This window comes from Corylus avellana, chromosome ca2 (genome assembly GCF_901000735.1).
Source record: "Corylus avellana chromosome ca2, CavTom2PMs-1.0".
Lineage (NCBI taxonomy): Eukaryota > Viridiplantae > Streptophyta > Magnoliopsida > Fagales > Betulaceae > Corylus > Corylus avellana.
This window is the reverse complement of record NC_081542.1, coordinates 35,547,618-35,568,349: the sequence shown is the minus strand read 5'-3', so window position 1 is coordinate 35,568,349 and position 20,732 is coordinate 35,547,618. Positions and strand designations below refer to the sequence as shown.

The 20,732-nt window shown below is 37.3% G+C and overlaps 2 protein-coding genes across 2 annotated transcripts; one reads left to right on the top strand and one right to left on the bottom strand.

The window, feature by feature from the left end:
- Nucleotides 1-755: 755 nt before the first annotated feature.
- Nucleotides 756-2,225, bottom strand: LOC132169665 (uncharacterized). Its single transcript, XM_059580661.1, has 6 exons — nucleotides 2,052-2,225; nucleotides 1,717-1,941; nucleotides 1,400-1,618; nucleotides 1,231-1,323; nucleotides 1,054-1,155; nucleotides 756-938 (listed from the first exon to the last, which is right to left on the bottom strand). The coding sequence occupies exons 1-6, from the start codon at nucleotides 2,223-2,225 to the stop codon at nucleotides 756-758; spliced, it is 996 nt and encodes a 331-aa protein (XP_059436644.1).
- A 5,086-nt stretch (nucleotides 2,226-7,311) lies between these two features.
- Nucleotides 7,312-18,096, top strand: LOC132172479 (proteasome subunit alpha type-5). Its single transcript, XM_059583993.1, has 10 exons — nucleotides 7,312-7,420; nucleotides 7,717-7,761; nucleotides 7,876-7,957; nucleotides 8,152-8,232; nucleotides 10,523-10,636; nucleotides 10,715-10,816; nucleotides 15,864-15,922; nucleotides 17,124-17,226; nucleotides 17,584-17,649; nucleotides 17,751-18,096. The coding sequence occupies exons 2-10, from the start codon at nucleotides 7,748-7,750 to the stop codon at nucleotides 17,841-17,843; spliced, it is 714 nt and encodes a 237-aa protein (XP_059439976.1). The 5' UTR covers nucleotides 7,312-7,420; nucleotides 7,717-7,747; the 3' UTR covers nucleotides 17,844-18,096.
- The last annotated feature ends 2,636 nt before the right edge of the window (nucleotides 18,097-20,732 follow it).

The following is a 20,732-nucleotide window of genomic DNA, read 5'->3' as shown; positions in this document are numbered from 1 at the left end:
ATAGATGTTGGTGTTTGACCATAAAAGCCTAGCCATATATCTAACGTCCTCAGATATTCATGGAAACACCTGGAAACATGAGTTATCCTTTAAGAAAATTAATATATATATATAATTTTCTTAAAGGATAACTCTGGAAATATAAAGGACCCATTTCGTCTCAAGGTCAAGGGTACCAAATCGTCATGCTTCCCTTTTCTCGCATCTTTTCTTTGGGCTTTCCAGGACTGCAAATCCCACAAAATGCATGAGACTTGAGAGAGCAAGAGACTCAAGAGAGAGATACATACCGGATGCGACATTGGCGGAAGAGATAGAGCGGCAGTGCGAAGTCGGGGGCGCATCAGAGAGAGGGGGAGAGCGGCAGCGAGCAGAGAGAGAGAGCGGCGAGCGGGAGAAAGAAAGAGGAGTGGTGAGCCAGCGAGAGAGAGAGCGGCGGTGGTGTGGCGTGAGCGTGGCTACGTGAGGAGTGAGGACTAGGAGCCAAGAGGGTCTGGACTCTGGATCTGGTCTCTGGAGAGTGGACTGCTTTTTCACTTTTTCCTTTAGGCAATTAGGCGAAGAAGAAGAAAAAAAAAAAAAAAAAGATAAACGGGTCTGGCGGGTCACCCGTGACTCGACCCGTCAGACCCTCATAAATGGGTTATAAACGGGTCGATCCGTTTATGACCCAAACCCGTTTAATGTAAACCTAAACCCGCTAATTTCGTGTTGTGTTCGTGTCGGGTTATTAGGTCGTGTCAAAATTGCCAGCCCTAACTACCATGACCTGGAAGGGATGAAGGGGTAATCCCTAGTCCAAACCCACGCACGCGACCACGACGTTCCTTACCCAAAGATTTTGAGTAGGCATCATTTTGATGGTACATCATGTTGCCTACTTGGGTACCCTCTTGCGAGTTTGGAAGCTCCTGCATTATGCTTTCCTCAACTTTAGACTGTAACCAAGTGAAGCCATGAAATACAGTGGTAAGCACATTAAGCTTAGTGAAGAAATAAATAAAATTTAAAACAATACTAGTTAATTAGCTAGTGGTATTAAATATTACTTACAACAATTCGTCTTGTCTTATTGTTCACATGTGTGCCATCATTATGCTTATGTGTGTCAACAAAGACTGCGGGCCTGGTTGGTATAGCCCCAGTAGATTTCCTCTACACATTTCAATTTATCAGGTTTGTAAGCAAAATCAACAATTTCAATTGTACTACTAACTAAAAACTAAGTACCATTTCATTGGCGCGTCGAGCAAAGCTTTTTGTCCCTGATGCATGTTGGATTTCTTGCTTTGATCGGCTCACCTTAGCAACTTGCGCCTTCTCCTATGTTGTCAATATAATAGTGGCAAACATTTATAATTCTATAATTGTTTATAAATTATTTTTATAAGTTTGGTACCTGAACTTTTCCATCTTTCCAGTAGTTTACAAGATTCGCAAATTGCATGATGTTAATTTTGGTTGAGTCAGCACTCGCCACAATTTCTGCAGCAGTTAATGAATTGCTGAAGTGAGTAGTCTTCAATGCATTCCGGTACTCCCGCAATTGCTTTCCCATGTTTTGCAATACCCACTTCTTGATTTTCGAAGCTTGGCGTTCTGGTATGAAGAACTTTTTCTACAATCAAATAAAAAAATTAATGATGTTATTGTTGCAATTTTTAAAATTATTACAAAATATATAGAAGACGTCAACATAAAATGGAATTTTCATACTTGTATTAAGTTCCACTCATCCGCCTTGTGTCTATTAGGAACTTTCTTCCAATTCGCAACATCTATAGACATAATGTTCTTATCCTTAACAAGTGTGCCAGCGAAAGTACTGAACCTCCCGCCTTGATCGCAAATTGGCTGACCCAAGGCATTAAATTCAATTATTACTTTTTCATCCTCCGATAAATTCCATATGTCTGGCATGCGGGTAACACCACGCCTTCTCTTGTTGCATGCAATGTGTAGAAAATAAAATTAATGTTAAGAGTTTGAAAAATATATTTCAATTAATTTTAAAAATGCAACAATATGTTACACATACCGCCAGTGTCTACCTCCCCAGGTGTGGGAATTGTCTGTTCAGGATCCTCATTAGGGAGAAAAACCCCTAAATCATCATTGCTAGTAGCTCCTTGGAGTGAAGGTCCATCGCCTATGGAATCATGTTGTGTAGGGGCCTCCATAGGCTGCACAGATCGGGTAGTCCTCAATCGTTTGTTCGGGGCCATATGCCTACACCAATCAACATCATATCAGACTAATAGCACCAAAGTATGTAATAATCACAAAAAATCATTAGCAATCATGTGAACACTTACATCCACACTCTTGCATGGACAAATGAACATTTCAAAAGTGAATACATAACGATGACTATGTTAAGTCATCCTGACTTTCATCATGATGAATTTCATCTCTCAAATCCTCAGGGGTATCAAGTGTTATTCCTTCTATGCCATTTCGATCATATACAAGATTATCAATGGCATCCTCAAGTACTCCCTCAATGTTAAGGTTGGAAGATTCATTATCATTATAGTCATCCACATCATTTTCATCCACGTGCCCTTCACCAACGTCAAATACGTCTCTTGGTTTTGTCTTCACAACAACAACCCAATTCGGGTTTCTTTCATTAGCAACATAATATACTTGAGAAACTTGGGAAGACAATACGAATGGATCATCAGTAATCCGTTCCCCAGTGTGTATTAGACGCGAAAAATTCACAAGGCTATAGCCAAAGTCATCAATCTTGTAATCCCTGCTCTGAGCAATGTTTGCCCAATCACACTTGAATAGTACATATCATGATCCATCATAATATTGAACCTCAATGATGCGTGTTAGCTGGCCGTAGTATGCAGTGTCATCTTTAAATACACAAACTCCACCATTTTGTGTTGATTTGCCATTTTCATAATCTTTAATGCGAAACAGCACGCCATTCACAACATATCGCTTAAATTTTTGGGCCACTTTTATAGGACCTATGGAATGAGATGCAATTTTACCATCAATTTCATTTCTTCGAAAGTCACCCATGTTTTGAACCTGATATTTGCACATTGTTATTTGCGATTAGTATAACAGCTAAGTGTGTAATCTCGCAATATTAGTTATTTGACTTAAAAATAACACTTACATAGCCTCGGAACCAATCACAAAATTGATCTCTGTGCAACTTATCTAATTCATTTGTCATTCGTCGATTCCTACAATTTCTCATCTTTAGCTCCTCCTTGTGCATCCTATATTTGTGGGTGGCACCACAAATTCATGTTACGATTACTTTTTCAAAATGTAATGAATTTCTAAGTGTACAAATTAAAAATGAAACTCACATGTGGAATGAAATGAAATCATCAGAGTTGAAGAGTATATATCGATGTGCCTGAGCCAATGATTTTTCATCAAGATTGAAACTCTTGACCTCTCCTCTAGCATCGTCATGATTTCTAATGGGTCTATTGAATACCGTTCGCGATGATTCCAAATAGCGCGAACAAAACGTCAATAATTCCTCTACTATGTACCCTTCAGCAATACAACCTTTAGGTGACGCTTTATTGCGTATATAACCCTTATATCGATGTAAGCACCTATATTAAATAAAGTATATAAGTATCATGTCAAATAAGAACAAAATAATACTATTTTGCAATATAATAATTTCATACCTTTCAAAGACCTATATCCACCGATAGTGAATGGGTCCACCTAGCCTACATTCAGTAGCCAAATGTACGAGAAGGTGTACCATCACTGTGAAAAATCTTGGTGGAAAGACCATTTCCAATTGGCACAGTATGTAAGGGATTCGAGACTCAAGTCGATCCAAATCTTCCAATTTTAGGGTTTTGGAACAAATATCTTTAAGGTAACCAGACAACTCAATTAAAGGTTTCACAACCTTATTCGGTAAGGATCTGCGCAAAGCAATTGGTATAATTTGTTGCATTAGAATATGGCTATCATGACTCTTCAAACCTACAATACTACATTCTTTAACTCTGATACAACGTGACACGTTTGAAGCATGTCCATCAAGCATTTTTACATTCTGTATAACTTTTAAGAAGTCCGTTTTCGCCTTCTTAGTCATTGTGAAACAGGCTGTGGGCAAATACGTTTTGTTTGCACCTTTAGGAATTGAGTGAAGTAGGAATTGTTTGCACCTTTATGTTAAATTGTTAATGACAACAGTAGGAATTTACAAATATAATATGTTAGTCATATAGTTAATTAAATCGTATATGATATTACAGAAGAAGATCAGAGCAAGATATTGATTTGATTTAGGAGTACTGTTGATTTGCAAATATTTTCTAATATTTAGATCGTTTAGTTGAACTTAATTTTCAGGACGTTGATTTGCATAGATAGATATTAGTTGAACCCACTATCTTTTATTTTTATTTTTTTGAATTCTTCTTTTCTTTTTTCTTAATTGAGAATTAATATTATATTAAATTGTTAATCATATGCAATTGTAGGATTGTAGGAACTTACAAATATAATAGATTAGTCATATAATTATTTAAATCATATATGATAATTGATCGAAATTTAAGGAGAAAATCACGACCTTTGATTAATTTACGAAATTGAAACGCAACTGTGCAATATATTCTTCTCACAACATTTTCCCATAACGTTGGTATATATATATAAAATAAAATAAAAAGACCGTGTTTAAGCCTTTTCATAGTGGGCAAGGCTTAGGTGCCGTTCAAAACGATTGTGTTTTGGTCAATAAAAATAATAATTTTTTACATTAAATATTAAAATAATTAATAATTAAAAAACTAAAACTATTAAAAAATTAAAACAAAGAAAAGGAAAATTAAAATCAAAATCAAAGGGTGACCCTGGGCCAAAATAGGGTGGCCGGACCACCCCATTTTGGCCATGCCTGGGGTGGTCTGGCCACCCCAAGGGCCAAAAGAAAAAAAAGAAAGAAAACAAAAAGGTTTGGTTTTGGGGGTGGCCAAACCACCCCCAAGGGCCTCCGCCCACCGTCTAATTCCTTTTCTCCTTTTCCCAGTTTTTTTCATCTCTTCTGTTTCATTTCTTGACTTTCTTCTCCTTCTCTTTTCTTTATTGAATCCCCCTCTCCTTATCAGATTTCATAAACACAGAGAGAGTAGAGGGAGAGGGTTTATCTGAGACAGAAATTGAGGGAGAGGGCGAGAAAGAGAGAGAGATGGGAGAGTCAGAGTTCACTGATCGAGATAGAAATTGAGGGAGGGCGAGAAAGAGAGAGATGGGAGAGTCAGACACAGTTTTTTAATATTTTTATTTAAGCATTATTGATTATTTTAATAATTAATGTAAAAGGTTATTTCTTTTATAAACCAAAATGCGGTCGTGTGCGGTAGTTTAAGCCCTGCCCTTTCATAGTCTGCAGAATTACAAAAAATAAAAATAAAATAATAACAATGCTTGCCAGCTGTTAAGCATTATACCAATAATGCTTGCCAGCTGATTTCATCCACCATGCAATTAGCTCCACATGTCCAACTTGATTGAATAACTGCAGACCTATTTTTACTCTTCCTTCCTTTGAAACCAGACTTCCTCTTCCTTAATTCCTTTCTCTTTTCGCAAACCAGACTTCCTTCCTTCCTTTCTCTTTTCGCAAACCAGACGTCGATCTCCTCCTTCTTCCTTTCTTCTCTCCCTAGTTCCATCTCTTAGCTAGTTAGGCTTAACATCCTCAGATTAAACCCTACCAAAGAAACGCCTTACCCCAAAATGGACGGCGCCAGCGTTTTTTTGGCAAACGCGGACCCAGTGACAGCGTTTCATCTAAAAACGCCATCATTGCTGACCCATTAGACATCGTTTCATCTATAAACGCTGCCATTGCTGGCCCATTACTGGCAGCCGCACAAAACACCGAAATTGGAAACGCTGGGAGAATCTTTTTTTTTTTTTTTTTTTGTAGTGTTTATTGAAAAACATGTAATAATTTCATGTAAAATGACATATTTGGTGGGACTGATAATGATTTTTTTAGCCTATACTAAAAAAAATATTACATGTCCTTTATTGTCATTTTTGCAACTAAAGGTACTTTTTAAATTTTGTTACCAAACATCAGTAATATCAAAAAAACATTTAAGACATGCAGTTACCAAACATGTAAATAGCTTTTTAGTAATAACACTTTTGCCAAAAGCTCACAGACAAAAGCTCTATTTTCCACCGTAATCCCAAATAGGCTCTAAGATAAAGACATTGACATTGAGGAATAAAAAGTTTTGAAAACAATTTTTTTTTAATTAATTTGGATCAATGATATTTTTAAATGCGCTCCTATTTTCCTTTTTTTTTTTTTTTTTATTGGCTAAATTGAAATTTACACATATGTCAATTTACCTTTTATAGGTTATTAAACATCATGATTATAAACTTAATAAATTATATATATTATTCTTTAAGGTTCTTTTATGTGAATATCTAATGAGAGCCCCTATGATCCTATCCTCATGCAAAACACTACTTTTGTAGCACCCAATCAACATGAGCCACATCATCATTTCAAGAAAATTGGAAAAAATCAAAATGAGAACAAGAACAGCAAATCAAAGTGAAAAAATACCAAAAAGAATGACCCTAAACCCAGTAGACCCATAGAAAGACCCACGCCGGCCGTGGGTCTGGCCAGACCCACGGCGGCAGTGGGTCAGACTGTCGGTAGTGGCCGTGGGTCTGGCCTGACCCACGCGGCTGGTCGGCCGTGACCCGCCTCCGAACCCACCGTGACACGCCGAAATTTACCTCAAAACTCAATTTTAATGTCTCAAAACCCGTTTCTAATGCCTAAAAACCCGTTTCTAATGCTCAAAACTCGTTTTTAATGCATGAAAACTCGTTTTTTGATTCAAATCTAAAACCTAAATGCGAAAATTTAACCCTTAGAATTTTATTACCTAAAGGCTAGAAACCGACGCTAGAGAAAGGTGACCCACGGCGCCGGAGAGGGTGACCCAGCCAGAGAGGGTGACATGGCGCTGCTTCTTTCTTTCTCCAGGCCATTTTTTCTTCTTTCTTTTTTCTTCTATCTCTTTTCTTCATCCGGTCCTACTGCTTATAGGATAATTTTATGCACCTGGTCTGATTTTGCTTATGTGGCAGTGTGTGATTGGGAAGCTAGCCTTTCAAGGCTCAACCGGACTAAAGTCTTAACTCATATCTAATATGTAGTGAAAAATTGAGCTCCAATCGGACGGAGCTAGTGCCGCATTGTGGAACACATTTCATGACCCGGGTAAGTCCGAACAAAGGCCCAAGCCCATTAGAAAGCCTTCTTCCCCAACAAGAAACCAGACCTTTTTCCTCTCTGCTTTCCATCAGAGTACAACGCTCGTTCTTCAGCTCTCTCTCTTTCTCACACTCGCACATATCATTCAAACCAGTAAATCTCTCTCCCTCTCTCTGTGTTTTTCTGATTTCTCTATCCATGCACTAATCGTGAAAAAGCTCATTGCCTGAGCTTGATATCCGAGAGATCCGTTAGTCTCTCTCTGTTACTATATCTATGCCATTGTTTTTTGGGTTTTCAACAATTTCAGAAACTTCTAATATACTTTTCTGTTTGGTTCCTGAGAAAATCGATTACCTTGAGGCGTTGTTCATGTGCTCATCTGTTTGTGTGAAACCGTTGATTTAATAATCTCTTTCTGATACTGATCTAGGGTTTATCTCACGCAGATTCTAGGGCTTTAATCGAATTGAACCGGAAATGTTTCTCACAAGGTTAGCGACATTTGGTGCTACTATATATATAGGGTTTGTTTATTTTGATTATTTGTCTTGTATGTTTGGTTTTTGATTTTGTTTTTATTTTGGTTGTGGGTTGGGTGTGTGAAGGACTGAGTATGACAGAGGAGTGAACACCTTCTCTCCAGAAGGGCGGTTGTTTCAGGTTGAGTATGCCATTGAGGCCATCAAGGTAATCCACTCTTCTTTTCTACTTTCTGTTTGTTTCCTTGGAATAATTTTTTTTCCTGCGAGCTATTTATTAGGGGAGACGAGATCAAGGTCTTGCTTATTCGTTCATTTATGTGTTTTTATTTTTATATCTTCTTATTTTGTGGTCAAATGGTTCTGATTGTAAATGTAATACGGGTGTTCATCGATTGACAGCTGGGTTCAACTGCAATTGGGTTGAAGACGAAAGAAGGAGTTGTGCTTGCAGTTGAGAAACGTATCACTTCGCCACTACTGGTAAGACTTTATCCTTCTGTGATTTCCATGTATTTGTTCTTATGTTTACATTTATAGTTGTAATCAGTTAATTGTTAAATGTCCTGAACAGTATTTTATTTTTTCTAATTGTTTCTGATGGAAGAATTGTTGTGAAACTCACGTTCTTTTTAGGCAGATGTTAAAAGTAGTCTGATGGTTTAGAAAGTCCGGAAAGTCATTGTATTCGCTCAATGTTAAAGAAGCCCTCTCCTAACTTTTAGACTCTTAAAGAAATTTCCTTTTTAGATGAAGTGCAAATCTTCTGCCCCATATGAGTATTAGTAGTAGTGCTACCTTTAGATGTATGCTTTTGTACACAAAGCACACTACTAAAGGAATACACGCCATAAGATAAAAGATGGTATTAGCTTCTGTGTGTGTGTATAGATTACAAATGTCTAGTAGGTCTTGATTGGTTTATATTGAATAAAAATCCAGTAGAAGCAAAAACAGATTGGTGTTTTTAACTAGAAATCTGTCCTTATGAGTTGAGACTTCAGTTTACAGTTCAATTTCCATGTAGGTAAAGTTGCCTAATGAGCTTATCTTGATTTAGGAGTTTGTCTTTCTATTTGGTCCCATATTTTTCAAAGCATTTTTGAATATACACAAGGTGCTCAATTTAGAAATTGATTATATTTAGAGGAATGCATTGCGGAGAGGCCTTTTAGGTTTGTTGGCATTGACCTTTAGTGGTAGATGTTGTTTATCACCGTTAGTTTTTTTTATGAAAATTACTAGACTACAAATAAGTGTGTGTGTGTGTGTGCGTATGCGCGTGTATGCTCACTTTGCAAGATTGGAACCTAAGACCTATCAAAAGCCAACCATCCTTTACCATTGGGCTACAAAGCCTTTCACTATTGTTTTTATTAAAGATAACTTTATATGCATTTTGTGAAAGCATATGTTTTTTCAGATCGGTGTTATGATAATAACCTACTGATTTGTATTGCTATTAAGAGTGTAAGTTATAAATGTCCTATCCTATTTGTTTTATTTAGGTACGACGAGGAATACATCTGTGTGTGTGTTCGTTACCAGGGAACAACATTGAGTTCTTTAAGTGGTGAAACTAACAGGAATGCTTTTTTTTTTTTTCTTCTTTTTGATGTATAATTAGAATTTTTATTGAAAAAAGGGCAAAGCCCTCATACACAAAGAGTATATAAGAGAGTTGAGGCCCTAGCTACTCCTACAATCTAGAAAACAAATTAGATCTACCAGTTTCACGAAGGGAAAGTTAGGAACATATACAATAGCTAAATCCAAAAGATATCTCAGAAAAGAAGATTCAAGGAGAAGCACATAGGTCTCGTTATCCTCAAAGAGACGTCAATTCCTTTCTCTCCAAATGCTCCACAATAGAAGAGCGGGGATAAATTTCTAGATAGCCTTTTTGGGATGTCCCCACCCTTGAAAATTCCAGCATTGGAGAAGCTGAAGGATGTTACTAGGCATGACCTAGGAGACACCGAATTTGTTAAGAACTAAGTGCCAGATGTTAGCGGTATACTCACAATGGATGAGAAGATGATTAATAGTTTCGTCATCCTTTTTACACAGAGGCAACACCAGTTAACTAATTGGAATCCCCGCCTTATGAGATTATCAATTGTGAGAATTCCATCCAAAGCCGCCGCCCATAAGAAGAAAGCAATGCGAGGAAGGGCCTTCACGTTCCAGTTACTTTTCCAAGGGAATGAACCATGCTCACCTGATTGTAGTATAGTATAGTAAGTCTTCACCGCAAAGCCGTGGCGGCTAGAAGGAGTTAACACCGTACTATCCACTTATCCCAGATGGGGTTTCACGAAGTATAAGAGAGTAAGAAAAGAATCTAGAGATTCAAATTCCCAATCATGATATCCTCTAATGAAGGTAGGATTCCAAAGGATGTGGGGACTGGAAAGATCCATGTAATCTGACACCAAAACCTACGAGCTATGGAAAAGAATAAAAGAATTCTGGAAAAGAGCTTTTGTGTATATGTTAATCATTATTAAGGAACTCACAAATTTAATGTGACAGTGAGGATTATGGATCGACATTAGGATTGATAAAACTTGCAATCAGATTTAAATATGATATTCTTTTCAAAATTCTATTCTAACCTAATCTTTTGTTCATTTAAAAACTAAGAGTGGTACCATCTGAATTTTGATTAGGGAATTTTTCTCTTGATGTAGATTAACCACACTTGCTAATGTTAGAAATATAGAGGGTTGTCACTTGGTCAAGACCTTATTTGTTTATATTTCTCTTTTAGGAACCCAGCAGTGTGGAGAAAATTATGGAAATTGATGACCATATTGGATGTGCCATGAGTGGATTGATTGCTGATGCTCGAACACTTGTTGAGCATGCACGGGTGGAAACTCAGGTACAGTTTTTGTTATCAATGTGTTAGTGGGAAGCAATAGCTCTATGCCAATAGATTTATATTCTTTTTATTTTTCAGAACCATAGGTTCTCCTATGGTGAGCCAATGACTGTGGAGTCTACAACTCAAGCTCTTTGTGATCTGGCCCTACGATTTGGCGAAGGTGATGAAGAATCCATGGTAATAATCACTTAACTTTGCATGATTTATGGTAATAACTGATTCACTTGTTTATGATTTTATTGTGAAATATATGATACTAATGAAAAAGAAAAGAAAAAAAAAAGCCAGCAGTTGGGCATTTCACAATGCAACTGATAATTATACCGAGTATTTCTATTTATAGCCCTTTTGTTTTTTTTTTCTTTTATTTGCTTGCTTTCAGCTCAAGATATACATGGTTTCATCTTGAACCTGATTTATTTGTCCTCTTTATCTTTCTTCTCCACTTGCTTTAAGTTGTTTCCTTTCTGCCTGTCTTTTACTTAAATGTGAATATGACATTGTAGATGTTAGCATGTTGGCTGTTCTAGCAGCCTGATTTTGTTTGTCTATACACTGTTGTTATGTCTATTCCAATTACATATTGGAGATTTTTCTGTGGTTTAAACTTTCTACCCACTATTCATAGGGATTTGTTGGATGCTTTTAAATTGAGAGAGATTTGTTGTTAAAATCTTGAAGTAGTATTATTTTTAATTTAAATGACAATCGGCATGAAATACATGCCAACTTTACGGAGGATTCCTTTTTTTTAAGGGAGTTTCAACTAGGGAATGTGTTGCAAATAACACCATAAAGCTCCTCTTGTCGAGTAATGATGGCTGAAAATTAATGGAACGACTAAAGCATAAGAAAGAGCAACAGACTGAAGTAGTCATGGAGTTGAATCCAATATTTTAAGTTAAAGCAGTGGTGTTATCTGATGAGGAAGTTGGCTGGAGGACTTATTACTCTTAGGGGTAATTACCTCTTCCCCTCATCAACTACAACACATTGTCACTTTACCCCCATGAACTGACAACCCTACTGCCTGACCTTATCAAACTACCATTTTGTGCCTAAAACTCCCATTTCATCAGTCAAAGGCGTTAACTCAAACGGTCAACCTGTCATGTTCGCCCCACATGCCATCTTGAAATTTTCTATCCCACATTTTCCTCCCATCAACTACAATGCATTGCTACTTTGCCCCATGAATTGACAACCCTACTGCTCGACTTTATCAAACTACCATTTTGTGCCCAAAACCCCAATTCTGCCAGTCAAAGACGTTATCTCATGGGGGTATTGTCACTTTGCCCCTATGAACTGACAACCCTATTGTGGGCAAAAGTGGTTGACCGTCTGAGTTAACGCCTTTGACTGACGGGATGGGGGTTTTGGGCACAAAATGGTAGTTTGATAGGGTCGGGCAGTAGGGTTGTCAGTTCATGGGGGCAAAGTGACAATGCATTGTAGACTTGTAGTTGATGGGGGGAAAAAGTAATTACCCCTTACTCTTATTAAAGGCTAATTGCTTTCCTCTGCAATTAATTTTCTATTTCGTTATATAAGTTGTGGGTCCCTGTTAAGTGAAAAGTAATATTAGATGCTTCAATGCATCATATCATTTGCAAGTGCCTATTTTTTAGAACCCAAGACTGCTTTAAAATACATAGCCTACTTTCTTGGCTCTTCAAAACTTCGAATAAGAAAAGGAGATAATGCAGGTTGTACAATATTATTATATCCCAATGTTAAATTTTTATATTTTTTATTTATTTTTATAAATAATCAAATTATCACTAAAAGTGGAAGGCGCAATCCTAGAACACATGAAATATACAAGAGGAACAACTAATTAGAGTGAGTATAAAAAAAAGGGAAATCATGAAAGCTAAGCACCAAAGGAGACAAAAACATAGCTGTCCAAATATAAAGAGTATTGAAAAATAAAGACTTGAGCTATGCCAATGCCCTCTCATGGTCCTCAAAACTTTTATCATTGCTTTTCGTCCAAAGACACCATAAGAGCCAAGAAGACACCATCTTCCGCACAATAGCACTCTGAGTGCTACCACCTGTACGCGACAACTCTACTAGGCATAGCCCAAGAAAGCCCAAAACGACTGAAGAACGCACTCCATAAGGCACAAGCAACCTCACAATGGAGAAGAAGATGGTCCACAAACTACCCATTCCTCTTGCACCTGCAACATCTATCAACCACAACAACATGACGCTTCCTAAGATTGTTAATGGTAAGTATTTTCCCTAGGGCCACCAATCAAGCGAAAAAAAAAAAAAAAAACTACTCTCAACCGAATCTTGGTCAGCCAAATGCTCTTTCAAGAGAAAGGAATGCTATCATTACAAGCAAGGACACTGTGGAAGGAGCTAATAACGAACAACCCTTTTTTGAAAGGGGCCCACCAAAGTTTGTCTTCACATTCCCGTCTTACTCTAACTTCATATAAAAAATTGAAAGACTTCTACCTCCCAATCGTGAGCTGCTCTAGCAGAACTTACATTCATTGATTAGAGCCGCCAGAAAGCTCCAAGTGACCTGCTACAGAAGCATCCTTAGCTTAAGCAATACCATATAAATTTGGAAAAACTTCCTTTAGGGCTTTGTCCCCGCACCACATATCATGCTAGAAACTAATCTTGACGCCATCTTCCTCCACAAATCTAGTGTGACTTGAAAACATCACCCTCCCCCTCCTAATATTCTTCTATAACCCCAGCTCATACGGCCCAAGATGTTCATTAGAACACCACCCACCCCATGAATTGCTAAATTTAGAGTCTACCACAACTCTCCACGATGCCTCTCTCTTAGGCATATAGTGTCATAAGCATTTCTCTAATAGAGCACGATTAAACAATCTCAAGTTTTGAACCCCTAACTATCCCTTAGAAATTGGAGAACAAACCTTGGACCTGCTTACCAAGTGAAATTTAAACTTTTCGCCTATCTCGTCCCATACGAAATCTCAATGAAGCTTCTATATTCGGTTTGCAACACTCGTAGGGAGAGGAAAAAGGGATATGAAATATGTTTGCGAATTGGAAAGTGTGCTCTTTATAAGGTAACCTACCATACTTAAACAAGTTCAACCTTTTTCAATTAACCAACCGATACTCTATCTTCTCAATAACATGTTTCCAAATATACTTGGCCTTATAGGAGGTCCCAACTGAAGACCAAGATACTTAAAAGGCAGAGAAGAAATTGTGTAACCTAGAATGCCCGCTAACCCATCGACAGTATCCGCATTACCCACAAGAACCAATTCCGACTTAGCTAGATCAATCTTTAAATCGGAGACAGCTTTGAAGCATAAAATTAAAGCATGCAGAAGGCGAAGGTAGTCAGGCTTAGACCCACCAATAACCAAAGTGTCATACGCAAAAAACAGATGTTAGATATCAACCACACCATAGTGCCTAGGCCCCACAAAAAAGCATGAGAGAAATCCCTCATTAATAGTAGCAAAAAGCATTGTACTCAATGAGTCCATCACGATAACACAGATAAAAGGAGGCAAAGGATTGCCTTGTCTCAACCCATGGTAACTACTAAAGAAACCAAACAAACTGCCATTCACCAAGACGGAAAAACGCATAGAAGAAATACAATGCCCTTTTGAAGAGCACCATTTCTCCTCGAAATCACACCTCCTCGAAACCATACCTCTTCAACAAGTAAAAATTCCCAATTGACATAATCGTAAGCCTTCTCACTTCCTCCAACACATCAAGAACATGCAGCTCCACACCATAAGAGATTTTTTGTGGGACTCCACATTGCCAAACACCTGTTCATCCCAGATTTTTAAATCAGCTTTAAAGGCCTTTAATTTTCGAGTTGAAATGAAGACAGGAGAGCCTTGAAAATGATAAGAAGACCACCGCCACCTTACCCTATCCATAAAGCCTTCTGCCTTAAGCCACCTTACCCAAAGGTTCCACCGTAAGCAACAAGCTAACATCGCAGATGGTTGGCAAAGACGCCTGGCTAGTAGGCTGCTCCACCTGCGCACCAGCAACGATGCCGGCATGAGCTTGCAGGATCCCTAGACGATTTGAAGAATTCAGCCACCTCTGCCTTACGAACCAAATCCTCCACTGTGGAAGACAACCAAGCAACACTACACAGGATCACCCTTAGCCTCTTTCAACCATCCAAAGCAAAGACCCCCCCACCCCCGCCCCTTCCCTTTTGGCATTGATAACTCATAGGTTTTGGACTCAACAAACACAAGCGAAAAACTAACAACACGCACCTACATGCTCTACTCCAATGTTCAGTTTGTTAGTCTTGGAAATTTTGTTTCTTACCCAAACAAGTTAGTATGCTTTGAAGTTGCCTGGGGATAGACCAATGGTCTTTGGACTGAATGACATCTACTGCCCCATAAAAAAGAGGTGGAGGTTGTCATGGTTTCAGTTCCTACAGGTGAATTGTATTTACTTCGCAGGGAAAAAAAACCGTCTGTTTTAGGAAATCCTATGTAAAGTTGCATGTTCTTGCAGAAATTCGCATTTCATACTTTAAATTCTGTAATTCGGGAGCTGCAGCTTCCCATGGCGGGTTTGAAGCTAACCCCGGCGTAGGGCCTGCTCCGGTGGGGGTTTTTTGGATCCAAAAATAAGTTTTCCTTCCCTCCTGAGGTGCAGTAGGGGCACAGGCTGGTGGTGACTGCCGTGGGTTTTTAGGGCTGTGTTTGGTTCTTTTGGGCTTTACTTTGGGCTTTAGCTTGGGCTTTCTATGTATGGCTGTGGCTTTTATTTGAGATTCTTGGGTTGTTGTAACGATTCGTGTGGGTTTTGCGGGCTATTGGGCTTCTCTTGGTGTTTGTTTTTGATGGTCTGTTGGGGTTCTTATGTGGGTAAGCTTCGGTTTTTTCTTTTTTTAGTTAGTTGTTTCCGCTTGTATACTTCCAGTGTACGTAAGGGCGCCTTATGCTTTTAATAAAACTTGACTATTACTTATAAAAAAAAAATCATTTTACTGTCACTCACCTTCTAGGACTTTTTGTATGGGACGCTGTGCTGTGTGCCAGATACCTTCATTCTTGAGAAAGAGACAGCAGAACAGTGTCCATAGAGTGCTGTTTGCTTCTATTGCATTTAAAATGTTTTCGCTTGTTTTAAATTGGATCCTCTTTGACTATTTGATATTAGATCCTAGATTTGTCATTCTTAAATGCTTTCTGATGTATGGTATTCTTTTGTGCAGTCTCGACCTTTCGGAGTTTCTCTTCTCATTGCTGGCCATGATGAGAATGGGCCCAGCCTGTGAGTATTTGTTTTCTTTGCATACTTTGCAAGTGCATTGTTTGTATACTTTTTTTTTGCCTAGCAAGAAAACTAAAATACATATTTTGCAAGTGCAGTTTTCTTGTATAAATCTAAGGTGACGTCATTATGCATACTTCGATTATATATATTTATTCACGCTTCTCAACTTAATTCAAAAAAGCCTTGATTCCAACCAATTAGGGTTTCCTACATGTATTATTTTACGTCACTCAGCCCTATTTAGGCCCATGTCCACAGTTACCTTTCTACCAATTATGTTTTTCCTTATAACTTTTACCCACATAACTTTTGACTTCCCTTTTGTGCTTTTTGTTCCTTCCACATCTATGTAGACATCCTCTAGAGGTGCTCCTGCTCTTTAAAAATCTGTAACATCCGGCTTTAATGCTTTCATGCTTGTGTTCTTGCTCTTGCATCACATAATATAATTGTTCTTCCAGTATATATCAATGCCCTTTTTTGTTCTCTTTGTTTCTTTTTTAATTTGATTATTTTCTTGCTTTTGGTTGAGGGAGTTGGGGTGTGGGTGGCGGGAGACACCAGACAACTGCTACTGCCAACTAAAATTTAACCATTATAATGATTGTTAGGATGATTTGTAGAATCTGTGGATGTGTATTACTCAAGGGGTAGACTCACAACAGTATCTTTCATTTTGATTCCTGTGGTACTTGGACTGCTCAAGATCCCGATCAACACGGCACATTGTGGCTATGATTATCACTTCTTCTCACCAATCTCTGAGTGTTCAGTGTTTCAACATCATACCAATTAAGTGTGAAACTTACATGATAAGTGTTGAAGTTCTCTGTATCTGTAGTCACATGTCATGCCATCCCTGATTCTAACGGCAATACCTGTTGCCTTTGTAATCTCAATCCTGTGGTTTAATTATTATTTTATTTGCAAACTATCATCTTTATGACTATACTATTCACCTTAGCTCCTTCCCTACACATTCACTAGCAAAAAAGGCTGGTTGTAGATTTCCATTTATAGTTTGTTCTTCTGGACACGAATGTGACAATTATGTGTAATAGTGCCAAGATGTGCATATTCCTAGGTAACTTGTTATTTTTTTCAGTTTTGAGTAATTGTTAAAATGTTGCTGCTTATGCTATATGCATATGGTGTTTTCCTCGTACTTTGACCCTAGAATTAAACTCACTTAATGCAGATACTATACCGATCCATCTGGCACTTTTTGGCAATGCAATGCAAAAGCTATTGGTTCGGGTTCAGAGGGTGCAGACAGCTCTCTGCAAGAGCAGTACAACAAGGTATCCTTTCGCATTTATATGTTCTCTCACTGCAATACAAGCAGTTCTCTTGTTCATGTGTGGATATAATGAGTTATCTTTGCCTTCTTATATGTCTGTGTGTGCATGCTTTTTGTGCAAATGGTTTGTTCCGCCTCTAGAAGGCTAAATACATGCTAACTTTGTAAGTTAAGGACCTAGACAAACTTGTCAACTAGTTAAAAAATCTTTGAGTGCATGCTTCAATGATGTACTAATAATTGAAGTGGTGCTGATCTATGTCAAGATGAAATATTCCTCTTACTTTTGTCTGTAAAGAATTTCTTTCTTGTCAACTTGAAAAGTTGATGAGGTATATGATATGGTTAATATTTGCAGGACATCACTCTTAAAGAAGCTGAAACCATTGCTCTTTCCATTTTGAGGCAGGTTATGGAAGAAAAGGTAAAAAATAATTTCTTGGAATTGGAGATTAATATATTTTGTCTATAGTTTATTTTTATTTTCTTTAAATCAAATTGCTTTAACTGTGTGTTTGATCCCAGGTGACTCCAAGTAATGTTGATATCGCAAAGGTGGCTCCATCATACCATCTATATACCCCTTCTGAGGTGGAGGCTGTCATCAATCGCCTATGAGCACAAGCCCTTGCATGAGCAATTATCTCCAACTTATTGTTGAAATATTTGTGTTAAATTATTTTGCTGGGGAAAAAAGATTGTATTTTATTTCTGCTTTTGGATATGTTGAGGCTCCCTTGACTTTTCTGGCACTTATTGAAGATGAAATCTCTTAATTGCTGTGCCCTTGACAGAATGGCAGCATTTCATGGGAACAAGAATAGAAAACTTTTGAATTAAATCTTGCATGGTTAATGTTGTTGCAGGTTAAGTGCTTGGCTTTCTGAACTAGTTGGGAGTCTTTTAAATATGCAAACTTGAGCGACTCAAAATGTTGAGGGGTGTACCATTGTCAGCCTCCCAATGTTGTCATCCAAAAAAGTTTTTTATTTTTAATAAATGTAGTTGCACATCGAGGAAAATGTTATAATTATTAAACTTTATTAGAGATTTTGACCAATCGTTTCTGCATTAATGAAGTTTTAAATTTGCGTCATTTTCATTATATTGCATTTATTTTTAGAGAAATGCTATAATGCAATAAAAATATTATTTTTGGTTCATAAAAGTCTTAGGTGGCAAAAGGCTATAGGCCTTATCTGTAGTTGCTGTAGTCCTACCTACTGATGGGCATGTGGCTTTTTGTTACCTAAGAATTTTATGGGCAAAAAATAGTCTTTTTATTGAACTATAGCATCTCTTATTTTTATATTTGGTTAATTGTTTTTTAGACCTTATAATGCTTTGCGCTTCTGAGTGAATAAATTGACAAACTTAGTCTTAACGGGTTGGGAACTATACTCGAAAGGTGGTGTACCATTGTGAGCAAATCAACAAATTTGTTTGGTCTAAACCATTGTCAGCCTACCAAACAATAACTTGAGAATCCTGGGGTTTCTCATGTAACTATTTTGCATTGATCCATGGGCAAGAATGTAATTGGGCCCGTGTGTCCATCCAAGTAGGCTAATGGTTCTGGCTTTATTGTCTCCAGGATTCCCCTAATATCCCAAAGCATTGCTCCGGTTTCATCAACGTAACTGGGCATGGGTATGGCTTCCAACTAAAGAGATTTTTGAACAAATCGTCAACGGCACGTACGGTGGGCCATGAGGAGGAAGAGCCAAGTTAGTTTGGTCGGTGTTCTCACCGCTTGCCTTTGTACCTGTAAAGTGGAAGTCTTTCTTGTGAGAGACTTCGAATATAAGGAATATTGACCGTGTAAACAAAACATCTAATCAGCCACCCCAACCTTTGGGTTATATATATTAAAAGGTATGTGTCGCTTTTTGATTTGGTATGGAATGATAGTACCATTAGAATTTTAATGGGAAATAGACGTAATGATATATTTGATAACGTTTGAAACCTTAAGGAGTAAATCGATAAAATTTACAATTTAGAAAATGATTTAATAAAAAGTTATATTTCAAAGACATTTAGAACATTTTCTTCCCCTGATACTATATATAGGTTAAGTTGATAGGCTTAGAGCATTCGCAGTAGCTTTCTCGTTATTTTATCAACATTTAAGGATTTAAATTACTTTTTGCTTTTTTATGTCATTATAATGTTTATAGTTCATTTAAGAAATCTGCGTTGTGATATTTTTTGTAATTTTTTGAACATATTTTGAAAACTTAAAAGAACAAACTCTCTTATAAGAGTTTACTGAAAATACTCTAATACACATAAAAGGAATATTCTTAAAGAAAAATAAATAAATAAATAAGTGAATGAAAAAGGAAGTTAAATTCTTGGGGGGTATGATACCAAAAAGAAGCAAGGCTGTATAGAACAGTAGAGCATCACATCACAAGTACATCTTCCTTCCTTTTGAAAGAAAATGCTTCTAATAGACCCTACCCCCAGCTAGCAGCCTAGCACGTCCAGATTTCAAACAGATCTCTGTCTCTCTCTCCGTCTATTTACCTATCACATCATATCAAGACAGTTATGGGCGTTTAGATCCGGATTCTTCTCCTTTTAGACTTTTTGGTCCTGTTTGTCAATGGCCGTAGAAGGGTATTGTTCCGAAGTTGGTACTGTAGCATTATTATGGGAATAAGTGTTTAAATGGTTTTAGTGAAAATGTTTTGTAGGAAAAAGTAAAAAAATATATTTTATATGAAAAAATGTAAAAAATTTGTTTTGTAATAATTTTTTTTATTTAAATAATAATAATAAAAATAATTAATGTGATATAAAAAGTAGAGATGTTGGGATTAATTTTGAGGTGAAATTTTTTTCTTTTGGGATTGAGGGAGGCCCTGGAACAATACCGTTCCAGGGGCATTGGCAAACAGGGCCTTTGGAAACGGATGAATTTTTTCATACTCCTCGGGAATATAATTTGGCTTAAATATATAGTTTTTCCATTTGATTTAATAATTTTATTTTTTGTCCTTTAAAATTTAATTTTTATTATAAAAAGTACATTAGATATATATTTAGACGAAAATGGTACTTTCGTTTAACTTTTTGTCCAAAATTTGATGAAAATCAATGTTAATGCCCCTAAAAACTCGATACATGTTGATATACATAATTAAAAATAAATAATAATAATAAGTTTTTAAAAAATTAATAAACCCATCACCGCCTCGGCCACCGTTTTTGCCTTTTTGGCCAAACCAGCACAGATCTGACCACTTCACTGGGAAGCATAGCCAGGCATGGAGCTACCACCCATTAACAAGTGAACGAAGAGCTTTAATTCTTTGCTTGTCCTGTGCGACAATCGTCATGGAGACTGAGGCATCAACATGTGTGCAAGAAAGCAACCATACCTGGCGATGGGGCGCTTGGAAACAATTAATTCACCAAATAAAAAAAGAAAACAGTATGATAATCATGATTCAAAAGTGTAATTTATGGGAAACAATCATCATTCCATAAGATCTGGTA